The 24688-nt window shown below is 46.4% G+C and overlaps 2 protein-coding genes across 3 annotated transcripts in view; one reads left to right on the forward strand and one right to left on the reverse strand.

Annotated features, from left to right (window-relative positions):
- Positions 1–106, reverse strand: part of COQ4 (coenzyme Q4) — a 32840-nt gene extending 32734 nt beyond the window's left edge. Inside the window, exon 1 of the mRNA XM_060250748.1 lies at positions 1–106. The gene's annotated coding sequence lies outside the window, so the exon portion shown is untranslated.
- TRUB2 (TruB pseudouridine synthase family member 2) lies at positions 48–24430 on the forward strand. 2 transcript variants are annotated; one of them, XM_060250745.1, is made up of 8 exons: positions 102–286; positions 1908–2039; positions 3870–3944; positions 6188–6249; positions 7602–7683; positions 8960–9032; positions 22789–22925; positions 23728–24430. In XM_060250745.1, the coding sequence occupies exons 1-8, from the start codon at positions 181–183 to the stop codon at positions 24060–24062; spliced, it is 1002 nt and encodes a 333-aa protein (XP_060106728.1). In that variant the 5' UTR covers positions 102–180; the 3' UTR covers positions 24063–24430. The 2 variants fall into 2 exon arrangements, with proteins under 2 accessions (XP_060106730.1, XP_060106728.1); XM_060250747.1 differs by lacking the exons at positions 22789–22925; positions 23728–24430 and adding an exon at positions 16763–18052 and having other exon boundaries at positions 48–286.
- The last annotated feature ends 258 nt before the right edge of the window (positions 24431–24688 follow it).

The raw sequence follows: 24688 nt of genomic DNA on the forward strand, positions 1-24688 counted from the left end.
CTTGCGTGCAAACCCTTCCCCGAGAGCTCAAGGATCTTTGCGCGATCTTTTCGCCTCCGCCCTCTGCTGAAGAGCGCTCGTTTCCGGGAGGACCGTATTCCGGGAGACACTCAACATGGCGGCGCTCATGGGGGACACCAAGGAAGGTCGCACCGCTGTACCGTCGCTGGCTCTTCCACCATGCGGGCCGCCAAGGCCGGGTTGCACGGGCTCTTCGCCGTTTACAAGCCGCCGGGGACTCCTTGGAAACTCGTGCGGGACACGGTGGAGACCAAACTCCTGAGCGGTGAGGATTGGGCCCTGAAAGCCCTCTTGCGGTTGCCAACTCTTCCCCTGGCCACGGGCGGGGGATGTCGGGAGTATTATTTTCTCTAAGCTGCAGAGTCTTGGAAGCATAAAATCTACTTTGTGAGCTTCTGGCATGAAAGTTGTGAGCTGCTGCATCAGTTATTGTGCTCTGGGGTCTTCCTTCCTGAGCTAAGACAAACGTGTGTGAGCTGGAGGCTAAAAAGCTGTGAGCTAGCTCACGCTGACTCAGCTTAGAGGGAACACTGGTTGCCGGATCCAGGTTAGGAAACTCCTGGTAATTTAGGGTTGGAGTCCGGGGAGAGCAGGGAACTCCGTGGAGTACACCTTCCAAAGCAACCATTTTCCCCATTGATATTGAGCTCTGATAGGTTTGCCACGGTGGGGTGGATGGGTTTTTGGTTTTGCCAGATGTAGACTGGGGAACGCCTGAAGATTTGGGGATGGAGCTCGGGGAAGAGCGGGTCTTCACTGGGGTGCAATATCATAGAGTCCACCTCCAAAGCATCCATTTCATCCAGGGGAACAGAGCTCTGTAGTCTGGAGATGAGCTGTAATTCTAGGGGATCCCCCGGTCCCACCTGGAGGCTGGCATCCCCATCTATTTATTCATTCATTCATTACGTTAGATTTATATCCCGCCCATTCTACAAAGACTCAAGGTGGCTATAATCTGTGGTGCTATAATGGTAGACCTATAATCCAAGGGGGTTTTTGGTAGAAAACCCCCAGCAGGAACTTATTTGCATATTAGGCCACACCCCCTGATGCCAAGCCAGTCGGAACTCCATTCCTGTGCGTTCCTGCTCAAAAAAACCCCTGCCTGTAATGCTATACCTTATAACATTGCTATAATGAGCTGGTAGCGTTGTCCTTTAATAAGAGCTGAGGTCACAGTGCCTTGAAGACCTATAGTTGTTTTTTGAAAAAAATGATAAGAGCTCTCAGAACTGACTTCTTCAGATGAATGGATCTCAGGTGGCGATGCAGACCGTCACTGAGAAAAACCAGTGGTAAACTGTGAGGAAACTAAACCAAAGGCAGTGAAATGGAAGAGGTCCAGCCTGTGAGATAGCTATGCAAAGCTCGGTTACGTACAAGAGAAGGGACTGTTTGCTATAGCAGTAGATAACTCATCAGTAGAGAACCAGTGTGATCTAGTGGTTAAAGTACTGGACTAAGATCTGGGAGAGCCAGGTTTGAATCCCCACTTGTGCCATGGAAGCTCGTTGGGTGACCTTCAGCCAGTCACAGATTCTCTGTTTAACCTCCCAACTGGGTCGCTGTGAAGATAAAATGGAGGAGAGGAGAATCGCATAGGCTGCATTGGGTCCCCATTGGTGAGGAAGGCAGGATATAAATCAGGTAAATAAATAAAATAAAAAGGTTGTTTTTCACGCATCTGAGGAAGTGGGCTGCAGTCCACATTCAGGCCACAGTCACACAATTACCTCACGATGGGGAGCAGAGCAAACCGTGATGGAACCTTGATGGTCCCAAGAAGAATTTCCCACTTCAATGAAAAAAAATCTGCTTTAAAAATCAGCGTTTGGATGACAAATGCAAAGGAATAAACTTTTCTCTTTGTTCTGTGTCTTTAGAACTGAATTCGTTAGAGCGACCTCCGCCACGACAGCAAATACGCTTCCTGCCGGCCATGGTAGAAGGGAAGGATGGGAAAGAACTGACGCTTACAGTGACGCAGCTTCCTATGTTGGCTGACCACCCGCTGGGTAAGGTGTGGAGAAAGAGGCGGTCTTCTCGATGGCTCATAGAAAATACACAGGTTGGACCTGACTGACTTTTCTGCTGGTGAAAAAGGAAGGAGGGAATCCCCTTTTACTGCTTAAAAAGCCTCATGGGACAGGGCATGGCTATAACAACGAAGGGAAATAGATGAGACTGAGTGGAAAAGCTCGCTGGATCCAACCCTGTGTTAAGATCGTCCTTGGAGGCCGTCTTGCATGTGACTCTGCTTGTGGTTACGTGCACAGACTCTTATCTGGGAGAACTGGGATTGATTCCCCACTCCTCCACTTGTGGCTGCTAGAATGGCCTTGGGTCAGCCACAGCTCTCACAGTGTTGTCCTTGAAAGGGCAGCTGCTGTGAGAGCTCTCTCAGCCCTACCCACCTCACAGGGTGTCTGTTGTGGGGGAGGAAGATAAAGGAGATTGTGAGATTCGGAGCAGAGGGCAGGATATAAATCCAATATCTTCTTCTTTTGTTTAAAAGGTAGCTCCTGTTCTGTAAGAAAAGAAGCCCGACTCATTGACTGATTCTTTTTTAAACAAATGTACATGATATCCCTTATTTTCCTAATTTATTTTTTTGTTGAGCTGGATAAGAAGCTGGGTGGATTACAAGTGTCATTGAACATCTGCTGATGTAGTGGCAGCCAGTGTCCATATGCTTTTGAGCTTTATTTTTGCAGTCACAAGGACTAGAGCCGTGTGCTGGATCCCTTCAGATCTCAGAATCTAAGCAGAATCAGCCCGGCTAGCATTTGAATGGGAGACCTCCAAGGAATACCAGAGTTGTGACGTAAAGGCAGGCAATGGCAAAGTGCCTTTGAATATCTATTGCCTTGAAAACCCTACAGGGTCACCATTAAAAAGGTAAAGGTAGTCCCCTGTGCAAGCACCAGTCGTTTCTAACTCTGGGGTGACGTTCCATCACGACATTTTCACAGCAGAGAGCTGTGGCTGACCCAAGGGGTGGTTTGCCATTGCCTTCTCAAGTCATCATTCTACACTTCCTCCCAGCAAGCTGGGGACTCATTTTACCGACCTCGGAAGGATGAGTCAACCTTAAGCTGGCTACCTGAACCCAGCTTCTCCCGGGATCGAACTCAGGTCGTGAGCAGAGAACTCAGACTGCAGTACTACAGCTTTACCACTCTGCACCACAGGTTGCTTACAGGGTCACCATTAGTCAGCTGTGATTTACTGACAAAAAAAAACAAACTAGACTCTTGCATTGAAAAGAAACCTAGGTTAGATTCTTATGTATACTCCGTGGATGCAGATTTATACCCTACCCTTCTCTCTGAATCAGACTCAGAGCAGCTTACAATCTCCTATATCTTCTCCCCCCACAACAGACAGACCCTGCGAGGTGGGTGGGGCTGAGAAGGCTCTCACAGCAACTGCCCCTTCAAGGACAACTCCTGCGAGAGCTATGGCTGACCCAAGGTCATTCCAGCAGGTGCAAGTGGAGGAGTGGGGAGTCAAACCCGGTTCTCCCAGATAAGAGTCCACACACTTAACCATTACACTACAACACACTGCTCTGCTTATACATGATATTAGTAGATTTCCATTGGCTCTTGAACTGTGGGGTGGTGTTTAACACAGTAGTGAGACAAATGATATTACCCCTGTTGGTCTGTAGTCCCATTTTCTGTTCCTTTCGGAGAAATAAAGATGTACTTACCTGCTGCGTACTTACCTGGGAATAAGCCTCATTGATTCAGTGGAACGTATTTCCGAATCAACATGCATAGGATCAGCCAGCATGCTATGCTTTTTGTGTATGACAGATTCTCTTCTGGTTTCCTATACAGTTTCTGGACCAGTGTTCACCCACTTGAGGGTTGGAGCAGGGCACAGGCTTGATAAGCAGTCATCTGGGGTGTTTGGTAAGTCAAAGAGTGCCCTAGCTACTTTTGGCATTATGGTTTCTTTTCTTGTTTCGGTTTTGGGTGATAAACAGGTTCTTGAGAAGGAGCATGGAGACCTGAGCATTGGGTGCAGGGCTTTTTTTTGTAGGAGGAACTCCTTTGCATATTAGGCCACAGCCCTCTGATGTAGCCAATCCGCTTAGAGCTTACAGGGCCTGCTGTAAGCTCCAGGAGGATTGGCTACATCAGGGGGGGTGCGACCTAATATGCAAAGGAGTTCCTGCTACAAAAAAAGCCCTGATTGGGTGAGACAGCTCAGGGGTGCACACGCAATAAGAATAGTTTCTGTGGTGTAGTAGTTACAGTGTCCGGCTGGGATCTGGGAGACCCGTGTTTGAATCCCCACTCTCTGTGGAAGCTTTCTGGGTGACCTTGGGCCAGTCACAAGCTCTCAGCCTAGCGTACCTCACAGGATTGTTGTGGGGGTAAAGTAGATAAGAGAATAACGTTAGTTGGTTCAGGTCCCTGATTTGGCATGATGAAAACAAACAAAATAACAACTCCTGTGTCGAAGTACTTTGCAGTTTCATTCACTTCTTCCATAATGTTCTGGTTGAGCCTTTGGTCATAGAAGGTAATAAAGGAAATGGAAATGGCTATAGAGAATGTTTACTCAGAGATGCCAAGTGAGTCCCAGAATTAGAACTCCCGGTCTTTCCGCCACCTTTGTATAGTAGCAGCTGCATTGGTCTGATTCAGATGGGGTCAAGCACCATTTGTGCAGCTTTAAATGGAACAGATGTTTGCATCTTTGGAAGCACACCCTTGTAGCCTTTCTAAAGATCATAAGTCCTGCCTCTACCTGGAGCTGCTGCTTGCTTAATCTTGATCAGGGAGAAGAAGACTGCAGATTTATACCCCGCCTTTTTCTCTGAATCAGAGTCTCAGAGTGGCTTACAATCTCCTTTATCTCCTTCCCCCTCAACAGACACCCTGTGAGGTGGGTGGGGGCTGAGCGAGCATTGACAGAAGGTGCCCTTTCAAGGACAACTCCTGCGAGAGCCGTGGCTGACCCAAGGCCATTCCAGCAGCTGCAAGTGGAGGAGTGGGGAATCGAACCTGGTGCTCCCAGATAAGAGTCCGCACACTTAACTACTGCATTAAACTGGCTCTCTCTCTCAGTTTGCATTTTGGCTCAGGGATATTCACCAGGACAAGGTTTGAGAAACTGGAATGTGGGGGGGGGGCAACCAGTAGGCCACTGCTGCTGCTGCATCGTGCTCTGCTTTCTGTGGTGCAGGGCAGCTGCTTGCTAGGGCTACATTCTGACATCACTTGTAACCAGCAACGTGAAACTGAGCCGTGCATGACCCTGGCTTGTTGTGGGGCTTGTGTGCATTTTTCCCCTTGCCCCACCCTTCTTCTCACATGCAGAATCTTGATTAGAAACTATTTCAAGTTTACCCGTATTGTACAGATGCCGGCATGCAAGTTCACCTGCGTTAGTCCCCACCCCGCAACAAACTGATTCTAAACCAGAGCTCAGTCCGGGTGTGGAATACTGATTTATGGGAGGGAAACCTAACTCCAGTTACCCTGTGTGCTTATATTCATATGTTACAGCTCACTGGAGTGAGTTTCAAACTGAAATTTTCTGCGCAGGAAAGGAAAGGGGAAGAGCCAGATGCATAACCCTACCCAGCAACAAGCAGGGTTGGTGACACACGTTGGCTTAATGCTGGGGCTTTTTTGTAGCAGGAACTCCTTTGCATATTAGGCTACACCCCCCCCCCCGGATGTAGCCAGTCCTCCAAGAGCTGTTGCCAGTCACTGTCCTTGGGAAGACCGTACAGGCAGCTGCGTGTGGTTAATGTTCATTCTGCTGGAATAGCTCAGGATTTGCAAGCAGCAAATCTGACTTCTTAAAGAGCCAGTTTGGTGTAGTGGTGAAGTGCACGGACTCTTATCTGGGAGAACCTGGTTTGATTCCCCACTTCTCCACTTGTACCTGCTGGAATGACCTTGGGTCAACCATAGCTATCGCAGGAGTTGTTCTTGAAAGGGCAGCTGCTGGGATAGCCCTCTCAGCCCCACCCAGCTCACAGGGTGTCTGTTGTGGGGGAGGAAGATATAGGAGATTGTAAGCCGCTTTGAGTCTTTGATTCAGAGAGAAGGGCGGGGTATAAATCTGCAGTCTTCTTCTTCTTAAATCTGACAGCTGAATCTTCTCTCTCCCCTCCCCCTTCATTTTTACCTCTCAGTGCTTGGTGTGGGTGGTGGAAACAAGCTGCTTGATGAGGTGTACCATGCCCATCTCAGCAGGGTAAGTATTTTATGTTCATATTTACCAAATGTAAAAATGGCTGGACTCATTCCTATTGTGAAAGCCAGGTCTTTTGTAAGGATCTCATTTACATAAAACTATATTAAAATCCAATTAAATAGGAGAGAGAAGATAAAACCAGAACCTAAATTATTATTCCAGAATTCTTAAATAAATAGAAATTTGCAGTCCAGAAGAGTGAAGATTTTGGGTGTTTCATTTTTTAAATGGGCACGGACCAGGAAAGCCCGGTTCGAGGACTGTGAATTGGGCAGCCCTGAATTAAACCCCCAAACTGAATCCCTGAGCAAAGTCTGCCTAAACTGAACTGGTTTGGGTTCTCCTGGTGACATGCACATGTGACTTCTGGGGGGCATTGGGCACTGCCTTTGGTGCGCCTGTATCATCCAGAAGTGACGCATACACATTGGGCAACACAGTACATCACTTCAGGGTGACGCAGGTGTGCTGGAGGCTGTGTCCAATGCCACCTGGAAGTGGAAGGGAAGACTTTCCCAAACCTTAGTATGGGGTTCACAAATCGGTCTGTTGCCCAGCCCCGTGGCACAGAGTGGTAAAGCTGCAGTACTGCAGTCCAAGCTCTCTGCGCATGACCTGAGTTCAATCCTGGCAGAATCTGGGTTCAGGTAGATGGCTCAAGGTTGACTCAGCCTTCCATCCTTCTGAGGTCGGTAAAATGAATACCCAGCTTGCTGGGGTTGGGGGGGGGGGGAAGGTGTAAATGACTGGGGAAGGCAATGGCAAACCAGCCCATAAAAAGTCTGCTGTGAAAATGTCGTGATACAACGTCACCCCAGAGTCGGAAACGACTGGTGCTTGCACCGGGGACTACCTTTACTTTTTAAAAATGGGTTATACTTTTACTCTACTTCAAATCTGATGGTCCATATTGACATAATATGTTAACTGCTTTTTCTAGTTGCCAAAAAAGTTGAAATTTAAAAAGGGTTGAGTTAAAATGAGAGACATTAATGGAACGTCTTTCTCTTGATACTGTTCTTTTTATGGATGTTTGCGAATGAAGATGGCCTGCCCTTTTTGCAGAAAACTGTGTGTGTTTTAACTTGATGGGGCTGTAGATCACCTTTCAGTCTCCACCCCTGCCGTTCTACAAGGCAGCAGTCTCCAAATGTCTTCGTTGTTTCCTACCAAGTCCCAGCACATTACAGAAGCTTCTGAGCAATTTACCTTGTTCAATATTTTGCATGCAATGCAATGATTGGTACAATGATTGGTACAATCTTTGCACGCAATGATTGGTACATACACTAGGATTAGAATGTAATGGAATAATTTTGCTTTTATTGCATTGTATGTCTCCTTTATCAAAGACCTACACAGTTCGCGGCCTGTTTGGCAAAGCCACTGATGACTTCTCGGATACAGGCAAACTGATAGAGAAGACAACGTTTGGTAAGTAGGCGTACGTGTTGGCCCTTGCTGGTTCACTTTGATCTAGGTGTAGCATCCTGAAGACGTGTTTCAATTATTTAATGTACATACCAGTTCTCCCTCTAAGCCAGAGATGTTGAACTCATTTATTATGAGGGCCAGATCTAACATAAATGAGAGCTTGCTGGGTCAGGCCATGTGTGTTATAAACTGTAATGCCAGGGAGCAGAGATATACACTTTATAAAAGACACAGAAACACAAAGATTTTTTAAAAACTTAAAAGAAAACATGCTTAAAACATTAGCACTTATTGGTCGTAAAGGTGCTTTTCTTTTATCTCTCCCATGCAATCCACGCTCTCTCAGTTGCACAGCAGAACTACTGAGCCAAGCCCCTCCTCTTTCTACTGGCTGAGGCTCCTCCCCTTCCTGATTCCCTGGGGAATGAAGGAAAGAGCCAGAGTTTCCACTGAAGCAAGCTCCCCCTCCCAAGGGAGGAGCCTCAGCCAATGGAGTAAATAGAGGCTTTGCTTTGTAGCTCCTGTGCGATTGAGCAAGCCTGGCAAAGCAAGCTGTGATGCAGAAGGAAGCAAGAGAGGGAGAAGGAAGCAGACGACAGCCAGTTGCTCAGGGCCCTGATAGGAGCTCTCTGGGGGCCTGATTTGGCTCCCAGGCCACATGTTTGACACCCCTGCTCTAAGCTGTGTGCATGAGAGGCCAGTCATTAACACAGGAAGCCCCCACTCAGCTGCCATCCAGAGCCCCACAGGGTCTTGCATTGCCCTTTGTCCATTTTAGGATTACAGTAATTATATTCTGCTAAGGACATGAACTGCTGCACTCGGTGTGTGTGTGGGGGGGTGGAATTAGAGGGAACATTGGTACATAATTAAGACCTGGAAAAACCATGTGGTCTATGTAACAGAGGCTACATACTCAGCCCAAATGTTGATATCCAGCCATCAGATGACATTCTTGTAATGTTTCTGAAAAGAGCCAAGGGGATATGTCGCATCAGGGGCCCCCGACATTTCTGAGCCTGAGAGCACATTGGGAGTTCTGACACAGCATGGTGGAAGCAATGTCACTGTTGGCTTTTTCAGAGGGAAATGTGCATTTGGAGGAACCCCGCATGAATTCTCAAATTTTTAGTTAACAGTGGAGTTTTACAACACCACGTTACTGTCCTTGGTTTCTGTCTTACTCTGCTGTTCAGGGATGTCATCGTCAGGCTGTTTAGGTTTCGTTGCTAGTCTGTTTTTAAAGTTTTTTTAGCAGCCTTTTTCTTGCCAACAGATCATATCACTGGGGAGAAGCTGGAACGAATTCTAGCGGTTATCCAAGGATCCAATCACAAAGCTCTCTTGCAGTAGGTACCCGATCAAAACCCCTCGTTTGTTTTCCATCCCACAGAAGTGCTATTGACTCCACTGTAAGAATTATGTTACTTAGGTGGCTACACATGAATTTCACAGCCGAGCCAGTAGTGACTTCACAGGACAGTTTGTCGTTCCAAAAACTTGGGGGGGGGGAGGGGGGCTGAAGCTGCATCTCCCTTTGTACTGTGGTTGCAAACAGAAAAGAGACAGTGTGTATCTTGGAGGCACAAAAATCACATTGTACATGTGCCACAAAGTCCTTGTGTTGTTCCTCAGCAAACATAAGGACATCCTAATGTGTAGATGGAGCCTTATGTGACCATCAGGACCAGGGAGAGTGGTTTGCCACTTCTGGTGCTGTGAGACATTCCCAAAAAGATTTCAGAGATGGAAGGGAGAGAGGGTGGCAGAAAGCAAAATGAGTACGCTGACTCAACCACATCTCTTGGACTAACAAGCATCTTGTCCTGAGACCCAGTTTGGTGTAGTGATTAAGTGTGTGGACTCTTATCTGGGAGAACCGGGTTTGATTCCCCACTCCTCCACTTGCTCCTGCTGGAATGGCCTTGGGTCAGCCACAGCTCTCTCAGGAGTCGTCCTTGAAAGGGCAGCTTCTGGGAGAGCCCTCTCAGCCCCGCCCACCTCAGAAGGTGTCTGTTGTGGGGGGAGAAGATATAGGAGATTGTAAGCCGCTCTGAGTCTGATTCAAAGAGAAGGGTGGGGTATAAATCTGCAGTCTTCTTCTTTGGGGGTTTTTTTGGGGGGGGGGAGTTAGGGGAAAGCTGCAGAGTGTGAAGTATTTGTGTGCCTGTAACATCGGGCTTTTCTGCATTCATATTTTCCTTGCTTGTGTGCTCATGTCACTTTGGACTTATTTTTTCTGTCCCACATGTGTTTTGCTCTTGAGTAGTGGCTGATTGAGTATTACATTGCTTTTATGTTAACCATAAAAACCTGTACATATGAACATATGAAGCTGCCTTATGCTGAATCGGACCATCGGTCCATCAAAGTCAGTATTGTCTACACAGATTGGCAGCGGCTCTCCAGGGTCTCAAGCTGAGGTTTTTCACACCTATTTGCCTTTTTAGTTGGGAGATGCCAGGGATTGAATCTGGGACCTTCTGCTTACCGAGCAGATGCTCTGCCCCTGAGCCACCGTCCCTCCCCTAAAGGTGCTAGTTATGACCTTTAACAACCTGGGACCTACATAGATCTAGGTGGGCAGCCGTGTTGGTCTGAAGCAGTAGAACAAAGTAGGAGTCCAGTAACACCTTCAAGACCAACAGCGTTCTATTCAGAATGTAAGCTTTCATCTGTAGGTTGAAACTGCAGGTTTCAATAAGCATAATATCAAACCGACCACTAGGAGGAGGAAAACATATATGAAACCATTGTCGACCATTCTGTCATGTTCAGCTCTTGGCGATCCCATAGTCCAGCTCTCCACATTTTCTGATCTTGTACTATTTGTGCTGTTCCATGCTTGGGTTGGTATCGACTTTTATGGTGACGAGCCATCATGTTCTTTGGCGGCCTGGTTTCCTTTCGCCGCTAACCGATCTAAGCGTAATTGCTTTTCCTAGTGAGTTCTTCTGCATGGCATGGGCCAAAATGAGTCCGTCACAGTTTCGGGATTTTTCCTTCCAGCGGCATGTCTGGTTTTCTGCGCTCCAGTGCTTGCTTGTTTGTCACCTTTGCTGTCTTAAGAAATGTGCAGGAGCCTTCTCTGTTACCACAACTCAAACGATTTTCCTCCTGGTTGGCTTCTTCATGGTCCAGCTTTCACAAGGAAAAACAAAGGAGGGAAAGAAACTTAACCCAAAAACTGGAGTAAGAAACCCGAAAGGTTAATATGCAATTAAAGGGCCAAACATTAAAAACAAACTGTAAAATAAGTCATAAGCCAACATACATGTATTTATTGTAGAAAGCTAAAACCATTGAAGGGCCCATCATAAGCCTCTGTCCTATGTACAATCATAAAACCACAATGGGAACCCACTCAACTTGACCTGACACTTAACTTTTGGCACATAGGCTTTGCCCTTACACCTACCTTGGTCAATTCTGGACCATGTGGCATACAATAAGACACTGGATGCAATATGTATGCCTTTGATTAGGACTCCAGGCTGCAGAACAAGAGGCCTCAAGAATATCTTTAAGCCTTTGTCATTTCATTAAATTTCCTCACGGCCCAGCATTGTTCTATTGCTTTATTGTATTTGTATTATGAGCCAATATGTGTACTTACCTTTCTGACCCCTGAAGAAGACCAGTCTCGGTCGAAACACGTCAGGTCAAGTTGAGTGGGTTCCCATTGTGGTTTTAAGACTGTACATAGGACAGAGGCTTATGATGGGCCCTTCTGTGGTTTTAGCTTTCTACAATAAATACATGTATGTTGGCTTATGATTTATTTTACAGTTTGTTTTTAATGTTTTGGCCCTTTAATTGCATATTAACTTTTTAGGTTTCTTACTCCAACTTTCGCAGCCATGGGTTGCTTTGGGGGAACACAAGCAGGCAAATAGGATGGGGGGGAAGGATGGAGGGATGAAGAGAAGGAAGGAAAGCAACTTTACCTTCGTCCTTAGCAATGATGGAACTGAGGGATGCGAAAGAACTTCTGCGCCTGAGGTTGGTAGAGCTTGAACTGAGATCTGCTAGAGCTAGTCTTTCTACGCACATTTTCTTAGGGAAGCAAGCCGAAGTACTGTCCCCGGCCAGGTATCTTTTCAACATCACTATCCCAAAATATCGGATAGCTTTCTCAAAAGCACGACTCGACACACTTTTCTCTTCGGTGCTTTTGAGACGTTACGCCGGGTACCCATATCTGGAAAGATTGTGCCCCTGCAATTGCAATGAGGTTGAAACAACTCCCCACATTGTTTTGCAGTGCCCTAATTACAATGACTTGAGGGCAAGACTAATCTCTCCGATTCTCGGGTCCTTGGCGGGCAGGCAGGCAGGATGAGCAGATTGCCTTCCTCCTGTCTGACGCTCATTCTGATGTTTCATCTAAGATTGCCCGTTTCTGTTACGCTGCTCGGTTGGAAAGGAGGGAAATTGAGAGTGTAAATCTTGGTTATGAGTTTTAACAATATGTGTAATAGCAGGAGTCAGGAATTTTGTGTAAGAGGTGATGGGTTTGTTTTTGTTTTTATGTTTTTGTTTGTATTAAGCTGGTCGGATGACCGTGAATAAAGAACGAACTAACTTTATCTTCAAGAGCCGCACAATATGTGTGAAAGAGCCACATGTGGCTCTCAAGCCACCGTTTGGCCACTCCTGCCATAGCCCATCCTGGGTTCTGTTTCTTGGTCACAGCAAACGTGTGGTAGTGGAATCTTCATCTAGGGTGGGTTGGGCGGGGGCAGGGAGTAGCTTGTTCACAGTCCTCCAAATTCCAGTTTGGGCCGGGCAGGGAGAGCCAGTTTGGTGTAGTGGTTAAGTGCGCGGACTCTTATCTGGGAGAACCGGGTTTGATTCCCCACTCCTCCACTTGCACCTGCTAGCATGGCCTTGGGTCAGCCATAGCTCTGGCAGAGGTTGTCTTTGAAAGGGCAGCTGCTGTGAGAGCCCTCTCAGCCCCACCCACCTCACAGGGTGTCTGTTGTGGGGGAGGAAGGGAAAGGAGATGGTGAGCCGCTCTGAGACTCTTCGGAGTGGAGGGCGGGATACAAATCCAATATCATCATCATCATTGTCTGAATTGAGCCCTTGGGCAGCAACTGAAGCAGTTGATAAAATCATGCCTTGTAGTCAAGACTTGGTGGAAATAGGTAAGAGGTGGTGGGTGGGGTAGGATTGTCAGGCAGCTCTGAGAGAGGTAACAAGATGAGGTCAGGTTGGTTTGCGGAAGGCTTTAACAAAGAAACGGGTTTAATAGAAGAGACCAAGAGAAGGGACAGGCAAAGATGCTTTTCTGCAGCATTGAAGAGCTTCCTGACACAGAGAGGGAGAAGTGGGGGGAACAAGACAAGTGCGGTCTGACGTTGATTTATTTGAAATAAATGCTGGAGCTCTGAACAGACAGATGTTCCCAGTGCAGTTCCCAAGAACGTAAAAATATCATGCGCAGCAAATAAAACCTACATAAAACTAAGACAGCAGCGTGCCAAAACTAATCTAGAGGAGTCGAATCGGAATCACAGCAGGCGTACTTTTAAAAAGAGCTGCCTTAGAAAGCCAGCTTCAAGAATCATTAAAATAGCAGCGAAAAGCATATAAATATATCCTGCCAGCATAATGGAAACAAGAAGAGCAGAAGGAAGAAAACTTTTTTAAACAATTTGATCATACCTGAGCCTTCGAAGTCCTCGCCTGGCACCAAAAGGACATAAAATTTGGCCCCAAGCCAAGAGTGGGTGTGGAGGGAAACTTTCCAATAGCAAAGTGCCACAACAGAGAAAGTTCTGTCTTTTGAAGGCCCCCCCCCCAATCCATGCCTTTCCTCTGAAAATCAAGGTAACAGCAGAACCTCCAATGAAGGTGGAAGTAGGGGGGACCTTTTGCAAGACCAGAGAGGGGGCAAGATGGGTCTTGGAGGACAGACAGTCTGGCCCAGAGAGGTGAAGAAGCTTGAAAATAAAGGCTCAAGCAGGGGCGGCCAAACTTGCTTAACGTTACAGCCACATAGAATAAACATCAGATGTTTGAGAGCAGGAAGGAAGGAAGGAAGGAAGATAGATGAGGGGAGGGAGAGGTGGAAAGAAAGCAACTTAAAATACATTCTCCGAGCCGCTGCCAGCCAGCCTATGGGGCAGTGTGATCTTTGAGAGCCACACAATATGTGTGAAAGAGCCACATGCGGCTCCTGAGCTGCAGTTTGGCCACCCCAGGCTAGAGGCTTTTGAAGGAGGTGCAGAGGGTGAGGAAAAGAGGGCGATGCGATCAGAGGAGTGAGGAAAAAACCACAACCCAGTGGAAACATTCTGGGCTGGCTGGAGGGAAGAAATTACAGATCTAAGGAAGGGATAGAATACAGAGGCATTAGCTTGAAAGACTTGGCTGCTAAGGGCTGTGGCGAATGTTGGAAAGGCAGGGTTAGAAGGGGGTTTGAGCCAATTTATGCATACTGTTCACTAGAGCAGGGGTCCCCAACCCCCGGTCCGTGGCTTGTTAGCAACCAGGCTGTGAGTGGTATAATTTTTTCATTATATATATGTAGTAATAATAATAAGACGATGATGGATTTATATCCCGCCCTCCGCTCCAAATCTCAGAGTGGCTCCTAATCTCCTTTATCTTCCTCCCCCACAACAGACACCCTGTGAGGTGGGTGGGCCTGAGAGAGCTCTCTCAGAAGTTGCCTTTTCAAGGACAACTCTGCTAGAGCTATGGCTGACGCAAGGCTATTCCAGCAGCTGCAAATGGAGGAACGGGGAATCAAACCTGGTTCTCCCAGATAAGAGTCTGCTCATTTATCCACCGCACCAAAATAAAGTGCACAATTGTATCATCCCGAAACCATCACACACACACTAGGTCCGCGGAAAAATTGTCTTTTTATTATTATTATTATTAAATTTTATTTGTATCCCGCCCTCCCCGCCTAGGCGGGCTCTGGGCGGCTAACAACATTCGATAGAACATTATACAAATACAATGATTAAAACAGCAATAAAATTATAAAACAACATTAAATATACATAATTAATACATATCTTAAACTGATGCAGCATACATAATCTGTAATCTGTGGCTTAATAGCAGCGAAGCTGTTCCGGCGCTATTTATCCATTGCCTATTTAAATAATGGTAAAGATCGTTAGAGGGTCGTTTTGTTGGATCCTCCATTCAGCCATCCTCTGTCAGCAGTCTGGGAAGGCCTGCCTAAAGAGGATGGTCTTGCAGGCCCTGCGGAATTGGTCTAAGCTCCGCAGGGCCCGCACCTCCTCTGGGAGTTGATTCCACAGGCACGGGGCTGCCACGGAAAAGGCCCGTGCTCGTGTGCTCTGTGATTTTGCCTCCCTTGGCCCAGGGACAGTCAGCTTGCTCTTCCCTGCTGACCTCAGTGCTCTTTGGGGCTCGTATGGGGAGAGACGGTCCTTCAGGTAGGCAGGTCCTCGGCCATAACTTCCTCCCTTTTTGGCGCCAGGGACCGGTCTTCCACAAAACCGGTCCCTGGCGCCAAAAAGGTTGGGGACCACTGCGCTAGCGAATGGTCATGAGGACTAGGAACAAAGTTCAAAGATAACAGCTGAAACTAGCAGGCTGCAGTTCATTCCAGATCAGTCACGCAGTGGATTTATTGGAGTCAGTAAAACTTCGTGACTCAGGGGCTGAACTACAAATCAGAGACGGCCCATGCTGTGGGCTCACTACATGGCGTTAGGCATTTGCCCAGTTGCCCAGCAAGAATTTGACTGAGGGGGACTGTGTTGCTTCAGCAGGCAGCAATCTGCTTGACCTAATTGCAAGAACTGTTGATTGCATTTTTCAAGGTATGGAGGAGATTTCGAACCAACTTAAATCTCTTACAGCAGCGATAGCAGGACTGTCCCTCTCAGAGAATAGTAATCAACATATGCCAATCAGATCATTAACTTTGAAAAATTTTAGCAGTCCACGGAGGCCTGGGCAGCTTACACCCCAGAGAGAGAAAGGTGAGGCAAGTTGTTATTCCCTCCGCTTTTCGTCTCTGATAGAGAGATTAATGCTGACCTGCTTTACAGGGCGGTTGTAAGATTGTAACGAGATAATGCATCTGAAGCACTTTGAACATCCACAGAAACGTGCATGCAATGCGCCCGTTGGCATTGCTAAACAGGCATTACGTTCAGTGTTTCATTGTAATAGTCAACACCCTCGTTATATGTTTTAAGTAGGTCCTGTTTGAATAGTTATGCTCATTTTTACTTTAGTTTCACAATGGGACATGGTGCCTAGCAGTACAGAGACTTGAAATCTATTGTGTTGGTGTGTATAGACTACTGGGAGGCAATATAGTATAGAACTAAGACTTCCTCACTTGCAGGTCTTGCTCTGTAGCACGTGGCCAACCTTGCTTAACATAATAGCCAAATAGAATAAATTTCAGATGTTTCAGAGCCGCAAAACATGAACGCCAGATGTTTCAGAGCCACAAGACAGGAAGGAAGGGAGGAAGTTAAGAGCCATAAAATAAATGACATGTTTAAGAGCTGCAAGATGTGAATGTCAGATGTTTGAGAGCAACAGGAAGGAAGGCAGGCAAATAGATGGGGGGAGGGAGAAGTGGAAAGAAAACAACTTTAAGTGCCTTCTCCAAGCCATCAACCGGCTTGGCAAAGTGATTTAAAGAGAGAAATGCCTTCTCCAAGCTGGCTGACAGGGAGGTGGGGGCTTTGAGATCCACACAATATGTGTGAAGAGCCAGTGAGGCTCGGGGCCCTTTGAGCCATCCATGCTCAATATGTGCTGCATGGCATGTGAGAGTGCTGCAATTATGTCACTGCGCTAGTGCTGATGCATGAGAGTGCTGCAGGCACTCTACAATGCTCTCCTTTACCTTTGACTGAGCGACTGTGAGTTAAAGGACATGATCATATGTCCGTAGAGCACACCCTGCTCCCAGACTCTTGTTGGTGCCTTTCCAAACCAGGCAGATTATCTTGGAATTTAAAGGCCCCCATTGTGGAGGTGAGCAGGAATCCCAGGGGCAGGGAGGGGGGGCAGCCTGAGCCCTGCCGTCCTCTTCACCCCACATCTGTCTCCTTCTCTCCCCCAGGCCGCCTCCATCCCCCTGCCTCCTCCCACTGCGTCGTTATCGCTCACCCAAAGAGTCAGAGGAGTCAGATAGCTCTCGGCCGCTCTGTTTCTCCAAGAGTCCCGCCAACCCTCGGAATTGGACTGTGGCACGATCTATGGGCAGTGACCACCAGCAGCCGCAGTGGAAGGTGGTGCTGGTCTGCCTGTCAACGATAACAATATTATTGTGGTGCATACTGCGTGAGGAGACTGAAATTGACCGGATTATAGAGGCTGCACTGGAGGGGAAGCTCCAGGAATCTGAACCTCAGGATTCTGCTTCTAAGCAGGAAAAACCTTAACAGGAAACCTTGGCAGGAACCTTTTGCCTGAGTACTGGAGAAGAGTCTGGATTCCTGCTCAGTTGGGTGCTTGAAGATGCTTGTAAGCTGGGAGGGGGAGAGCAACAGAAGGCGGGGTGACTTCAATGTACTGTGTAGTACTGTTGGAAGAAGCCCAGCGGGTTCTTTTTCAAACAAAAGGAACTATACCCCGACTCTGCCATTCATGTGAACTCTGTCATTTCCTTTTGTAGCAATGGGAATGTCCCAAATATTGTGCACATCAATGCTGCATTTTGCCAATTACTGAATGTGAGATAAAGTTAAACAGAGTTGCAGATCAAAAGTTTCACTGTTTGTACTCTGCCACTAATTTAAATAACGTTCTTCAGCTTAGTCCCACCACTAGCAGGGCACTGGTAAGAATATTCCAGTATGGGTTCTTTTTGGGGGGGTGTGAAATCCTGACAGCATGAATTGCTGAACATCTTTAAATTTCAGGTTGGCCTTGCCAAATTTTTGGCTCCCGGTGGAAACCTGTCCTTTTAGATTTGCCAGGGACTCAGATTAGATCTAATAGTAACAGCATCATCTCCACTTGTTCTTATATAAAATGATGGGGAAGGCTGATTTTTATATCTGCAGGTGTGTCCAACCTCTCCCCTGCCTTATCTCTCCATGGTCTTTCTCTTAAAACTGAGCTTGGGAGGGGAGGGAAGACTCCATATGGTCATCTGGATGTTAGAATTAAATCCTGTCTCCTACTTTATAAGTCATTGGGGCAGATGTGTGAACAAAGGAAGTATGTAGCTGCCGTGAACTTTACTAATTTGGCCCTAAGACGTTTTGGGACAGAGTTAATACAAACTGCTGTGCTAACGATGAACATAGCGAAGGCTTGATTTTGATGGCCATTTCTTAATGAACAGTGTGCCTGACTAATTTTGAAATGGTGTACGGAAGATTAATAAAGAAATGAAAAAAATAAATGGAACAAGCATTCCTTGTGGCAATTAGATAACCGAAATTTGGGGCCTGCAGGGAATCGTAGGAAGGGGAAACAGTTTGAAAATCCTTGGAGCGTGAAATCTCCCTTTTTACATTTTCCCTTTGACAACTGCTGTTAACATTTGTTTCCTTTTGGAAGGGTTTTTAGCCCTCATCATGCCACTCTGGATTACTTTTTTTTAAAAAAACCCTTTTGTTAATGTACAGTCATATTCTGGAGAGTTCGCTGGATAGGTAGACCTTGGCATTCTCTGCAGCTATCATTCTGCATGCAAGGATACTTTTGCAGAAGAAGCCCAGCAGGAACTCATTTGCATATTAGGCCACACCCCTTGGCATCACCATTGTTTCACACGACTTTTTTGTAGAAAAGAGCCCAGCATGAACTCATTTACATATTAGCTCACACACCCCTGACGACAAGCCAGCCAGAACTGGGTTCCTATGCATTCATGCTTTTAAAAAGCCCTGTGTTAGGGAAGCCGCGGTTTTTGCATCGACTGCTGACAGAATGAAGAAAGGTTAAAACGCTTGGGGCTCTTTAGCTTGGAGAAACGTCAACTGAGGGGTGACATGATAGATTTACAAGATTATGCATGGGATAGGGAAGGTAGAGAAAGAAGTACTTTTCTCTCTTTCTCACAATACGAGAACTCGTGGACATCCAATGAAATTGCTTAGTAGTTGGGTTAGAATTGATAAATGGAAGTATTTCTTCACCCAAAGGGTGATTAGCACATGGAATTCACTGCCACAGGAGGTGGTGATGGCTGCCAGCATAGAGAGCTTCAAGGGGTGATTGGATACACATATGGAGCAGAGGTCCATCAGTGGGTATTAGCCACACCATATTGTTGGAACTCTCTGTCCGGGGCAGTGATGCTCTGTATTTATGGTGCTGGGGGGGGGCAACACTGGGAGGGCTTCTAGTGTCCTGGTCCCACTGGTGGACCTCCTGATGGTGTCTGGTTTTTTGGCCACTGTGTGACATAGAATGTTGGACTGGATGGGCCATTGGCCTGAACTAACATGGCTTCTCTTATGTTCTTAATGTAGCTCCAGTTCTGAGTGGAGGGATGCCTGGCTGCTTCCTTCTACTCTTTTGATTGGTTTGTAATGAACTTGGAAGTTGAAGGAGAGTGGCTTTTTGCAGGGTTTAGTCCCAGGCACAATGGAAGAATGTGTAGCTACCTTTTGCCCTCTTACAACCTCTATCTTATACAGAAAACCTATGCCAAAGTATTTTTCCCAGCTAAAACTGCATGACTCCAAAGCAGGAAGAAGCTGGCATTATTCTGCCTCATGCATAATTCCATTGGTGAGTTTGAAAGGGCAAGCTGTCTGGATGGTACGTCCTCTAATTCAGGGTCCCAAACCTTTGGAGCCCCCTGCCACAAAATGGCTGCTGGAGGAGGTGGAGCCAGCCACAAAATAGTTGCCAAGCTTAACTTCAGTAATACAGTGCGGATCCTTGTGCTGTTCTGGCAGCTGCTGCCAAAGCAGCATTTTTTTTTTAAATCTGCATAGCTAATCAAATTTTCAGAAGCCTTGTTGGGTAAAAGTGCGATCCGTTGGGGGAGGGACGGTGACTCAGTGGTAGAGCATTTGCTTGGTAAGCAGAAGGACCCAGGTTCAATCCCCGGCACCTCCAACTGAAAAAGGGTCCAGGCAAATAGGCGTAAAAAACCTCAGCTTGAGACTCTGGAGAGCTGCTGCCAGTCTGAGTAGACAATACTGACTTTGATGGACCCAGGGTCTGATTCAGTATAAGGCAGCTTCATTTGTTCATATATCTGGCCCCAGGCACTTGCTAAAACCTCTTGGCAGACACCAGAAAAGGTGTCACGGTGCCCATGGGGACTCCTGCTCTAATCTCTTTCTGCAAGGACTGCAGATGATGCAACAGTGTGCAACATACATATGAGAGGTATCTCACAGGCCTAGTTTCTTGCTGGATTGGTTGGCCACATATTGTCAGTTGAAAGCCTATGACCTAATCACTGTTAGATGTCAAGACATTTCACAAAGGTAGTGATGCTGCTGTGTAAACATTTAAATTTTGTTCTGACATCATTTGTTAGCAAAGGCAGGGTGACTGGCAGCTTGCTCCCTCTACTGTTTGGTGCAAAATCTAGCAGCATGCCAAAGTATCTCCAGCTGGCCACCTGTTAGAACTACAGACCTTTGTTTTCTCAGACTTTTTTATTTGCAGTCACAGACCTATTAAAATACAAAAGATTAAAAGATTCAACACAAGGATAAGACCCGTGCTATAATGAGGATTAAGACAGACAGTTGTCTTAATCTAATATAAATTACATAGGAATCAAGACACAAGTTAAAACAGAACATCTTAAAACTAAGAAGCAGTAAAACGAGTCTTTTGGATACTATAGCAGGCAGCACAGACCTTTGTTTTCTAAAAAACTGATGTCCCTTTATTTCCGTTTTCATTTCATTTCCCCCTACAAGTTAACTAGTTTGTTTGTCGGGAGCGTACATATCAAGTATGTTGATGGTTAAAGTGTATTTTTATTGCTCTAATAAAGTTAATGTTTTAAAATCCTTGGATCAGTGTTTGAACTGTCAAAATGGCATCCCCAGAAAAAATTCACTGCACAAAACACTATTAGCCTTTTCCCTGGCATGCCAGTTTTCTTCTGAGGAGCAATCCATTTACTGGCAATCTGAAAGGACACAGCCCAGGTACATTGCAAAAAAACAATGTCCTAGAATAGGGGTGACCAAACGGCAGCTCAGGAGCCGCATTTGACTCTCCCACACATATTGTGTGGCCCTCGATGCCCCCACCACCCCATCAGTCAGCTTGGAGAAGGCATTTCTCTCTTTAAAAACTTCGCCGAGCCAAGCCAGCCGGCGGCTTCGAGAATACATTTAAAATTGAACTTGCTTTCTTTCCACCTGTCTCCCTTTGTTCCCCCATCTATTTTCCTTCCCGCTCTCAAACATCTGATATTCACGTCTTGTGGCTCTCAAACATCTGACATTTATTCTATGCGACTGTTAACATTAAACAAGTTTGGCCACCCCTGTGGTAGAAACAGAATGCAAATGGTACTCCATATTGGTATACAACAGTTTCATTCCCATTTCATTGCTAAAGACCTGATCACCTGATAAGCAAACATTCTTAACTGTCGCAGGGTGTGTGTTTGAATGTGCAAAATGTAGTGGGTCTGCAATGCAGAAAGCATCTTCTGCTAATGGAACGGACTGACCAGTCATGCCAGAAAACAAAATTGCATCTAAAGATGCTGTTCTGCCTGTGCAATCTATAATAGCTTGAGATCTTATTTGTGTGGCTTGGGAACAGGAGTGTGTGTGTGTGTGTGGAGTGGGGGGAAAACAAATGGTTTGGCTCTTAGGATCCAACCCAAAAGGGGAACTAGGCGACTGTAAACAGACACCAGAAACTCACAGAAGCTTTGTAATACTTATTATAGTATATCCCGCCTTTCTTCCACAGAACTGAAGGGGGCTGCCTTAGGGTCTCCTGTCTGTCCCCCATTCAGGCAGTGACCAGATCCAGATGCTTAACTTCATCGATGGGGCCTTCCAGCCATCTCTGGGATGCTTTTTCATTCCATTTATCTGATTCATATACTTTTAACCAATTTAAACACCCTAAGTGGCTTACAAGGCTGTGATTTTCATAGTGTTTTTAGATATTGTAGTGTATGATGTAAAAACAGGATGAATAGAAAGACGGGCAGTGTGCTGTAGTAGTTGAGGAAGTTGGACTGTGTATCTGGAAAATCCAGGTTTGCATCCCTACTCCTGTTGTGGAAGTTCCCTGTGGGACCATGGGCAAGTCATGCTCTCTCAGCTTAGGGCTGCCAAGTCCAATTCAAGAAATATCTGGGGACTTTGGGGGTGGAGCCAGCAGACATGGGGGTGGAGCCAGGAGCAAGGTTGTGACAAGCATAATTGAAATCCAAAGGCAGTTTTGGCCATCACTTTTGAAGGGACCACACACCTTTAAAATGCCTCCCCCTAGGGGCACCTTTTTGGGGGGCTCATAAAATTGGACCAAACCCAGATCCAATCCTTTTGAAACTTGGGAGGGTATTTTGAGAAGAAGCATTGGATGCTATTTGGTGCCTCTATCTCAAAAAACACCTTCCCCCCCCCCCCAAGCCCCAGATACGCACAGATCATTTCTCCATTATACCTTATGGGAATTGGTCTCCATAAGGAATAATGGAGTACCCAGCAGACATTTCCCTCCCGCCCTCGCTTTCTAATGACCCTGAAGCAGGGAGAAAGCCTCCAAACCAGGGGATCCCCTGACCCCACCTGGGGATTGGCAACTCTATCTCAGCCTAACCTAACTTGCAGGGCAGCGCTGTGAGAATAAAAGAGGAAAAAAGAGAATGGTGTCCGGCTCCTTAGCTTCCCATTGGGGAGACAAGAGGGGTACAAATTAAGAAAGATGAAAAAGCAGCACCAGGAAAAAATGTTTTAAATGTCAGCCAGTAAGAAAACCCAATTCTTAGCAGTTGTAAGAGCCACAGCTTCCAATCCAGCCACTGCAGGTACAGAAATATGACTTGCTTACTTCATGTTCAAGAGCTTTGGCCCCAGGAGAGAGATACTTTAGGGATCCATGGAATCCATCCCTGGAGAATAAAATTTACAGACCTGACTGAAGTTTGCATGGAAATTCTAACTCCATTTTCTGTTCACTCCCTTCCAGATACGCTAACATTGACCTGAAAACACAAGAGGCCTATGAGCTGGCTGTCAGAGGGTTAATTCAACCGATGGAGAAAAGCCCTCCCTTGATCACAACCATTCGATGTCTCCAGTTTGCACCGCCTGAGTTCCAGTTAGGTATGGCTGGAGACCTTACCAGCTGTTTTGAAACAAAGCACATTTCTAGATCTCATTGTTGCTAATGTCTTAGAGGGGATTAAATTTGGACGTGGTGGCAAATGGGGTAGAGCTTATTATTATTATTTAGAGCCCAGTAGTTTCAAATTGAAAAAGGGCAAGATAAGGGCCTGTGAAGAATTGTGGGACAGGAAAGAACAAGTGGAAATTCCCGTGGATCTCCCCACTCACCATCTGTTCTCTCTCCTGGGTGTGGTGGGGAGGGACGGTGGCTCAGTGGTAGAGCATCTCCTTGGGAAGCAGAAGGTCCCAGGTTCAATCCCCGGCATCTCCAAAAAAGGGTCCAGGCAAATAGGTGTGAAAAAACCTCAGCTTGAGACCCTGGAGAGCCGCTGCCAGTCTGAGAAAACAATACTGACTTTGATGGACCAAAGGTCTGATTCAGTATAAGGCGGCTTCATATGTTCATATGGTATCTCAGCCTCCCCTTCCCCTTTAATTGACATTCAGCAGCTCTCAACCACCCCCTAGAACATTTTCAGTTCTCACTATGGTAGTTTCTAAGGATTCTTCACCCTTCAGTTAATTTACAATGGTATTTTTCTGCATACCAGAAAAAAAAAAAGATATTTTGCTGCATACCCACCTTGCCTATGGGTGGCCCTATTGTAGGCCTTTCGTTAGCTGCATGGGGTGAGCCGGCTTACTGTTACAGTGATACGTTTCTGGGAGTGGATGTCGTGCTGCCTCCCCTCCTGCCGCCACAACACTTCTGACACGACTCTTTGTCCTCCCTCCCTAGAAATTCATTGTTTGCACGAGACCCAGCAGTACCTGAGAAAACTAGTTCACGAGATTGGATTGGAGCTGAAGTCTACCGCTGTGTGCACACAAGTCCGCAGGATCCGGGATGGTGCTTTCACTTTGGATGATGCCCTCTTGCGAACGCAGTGGACCTTGCAAAACATCCAGAATGCCATCCTCCAGAGCAGACCGAAAGTAAAAACTGAGCTTCGAAAGAGCACGGAGTACCAGAAAATCTTTGCTGCCTCCGAGCAGTCGAGAGAAGCTGGGCTGTCTGAGGCTGCAGGAGAGCAACAGCACAGCGAAGGGGCGATGCCAGGGCAACAATATTAGCATCTCGTACTTTTTCGGAAATAATATTGGCAAGAAAATAATATTGCTTTTCACCTGGAGCTTTGAGGCTTGCTGCTCCATCTCAAGCCATACAAAGAGCTAATTACGCAGCTTTTCAAAAGTCTGAACATGGTATGTTGGTAGGGGATCCCAGCCCAAAGTGCAGTCTTCCAAGATTTCTGTTAAGGTATATATTCCAACAGAAGGATTTGGAAAACCAGGCAGCAACCTACAGGAAACACCGCCCTTTGTGATCACTAAGTATATCATGACAAAACTTGCCTGGGTTCTTACTTCAAAACACTGGCTTCGTTATTTCTACTACAGAGATACATTTCAATAACAAAACCTAACAAGTTAATCAAAAATATTTGGGGTGTTTGTGACTTGTGTATAATGTGCACGTGCTGGTTTTTAAATGCAGTTGTTGTATGGATGAGCTGATGTGGTGGTTCACCAAGAGTTACTGGCATGGTTGAGAAATAGGGTGATAGAAAGGAGATGCTGTTGGATTTAGATGAGAGATCCAGGTTCAAATCCTTACTCAATGGTGAATGACCCTGAAACAGATTAATTCTGGTCACCGCACTTCAAAAAGGATATAGCATTGGAAAAAGTCCAGAAAA

This window comes from Heteronotia binoei, chromosome 12 (genome assembly GCF_032191835.1).
Source record: "Heteronotia binoei isolate CCM8104 ecotype False Entrance Well chromosome 12, APGP_CSIRO_Hbin_v1, whole genome shotgun sequence".
Taxonomy (NCBI): domain Eukaryota; kingdom Metazoa; phylum Chordata; class Lepidosauria; order Squamata; family Gekkonidae; genus Heteronotia; species Heteronotia binoei.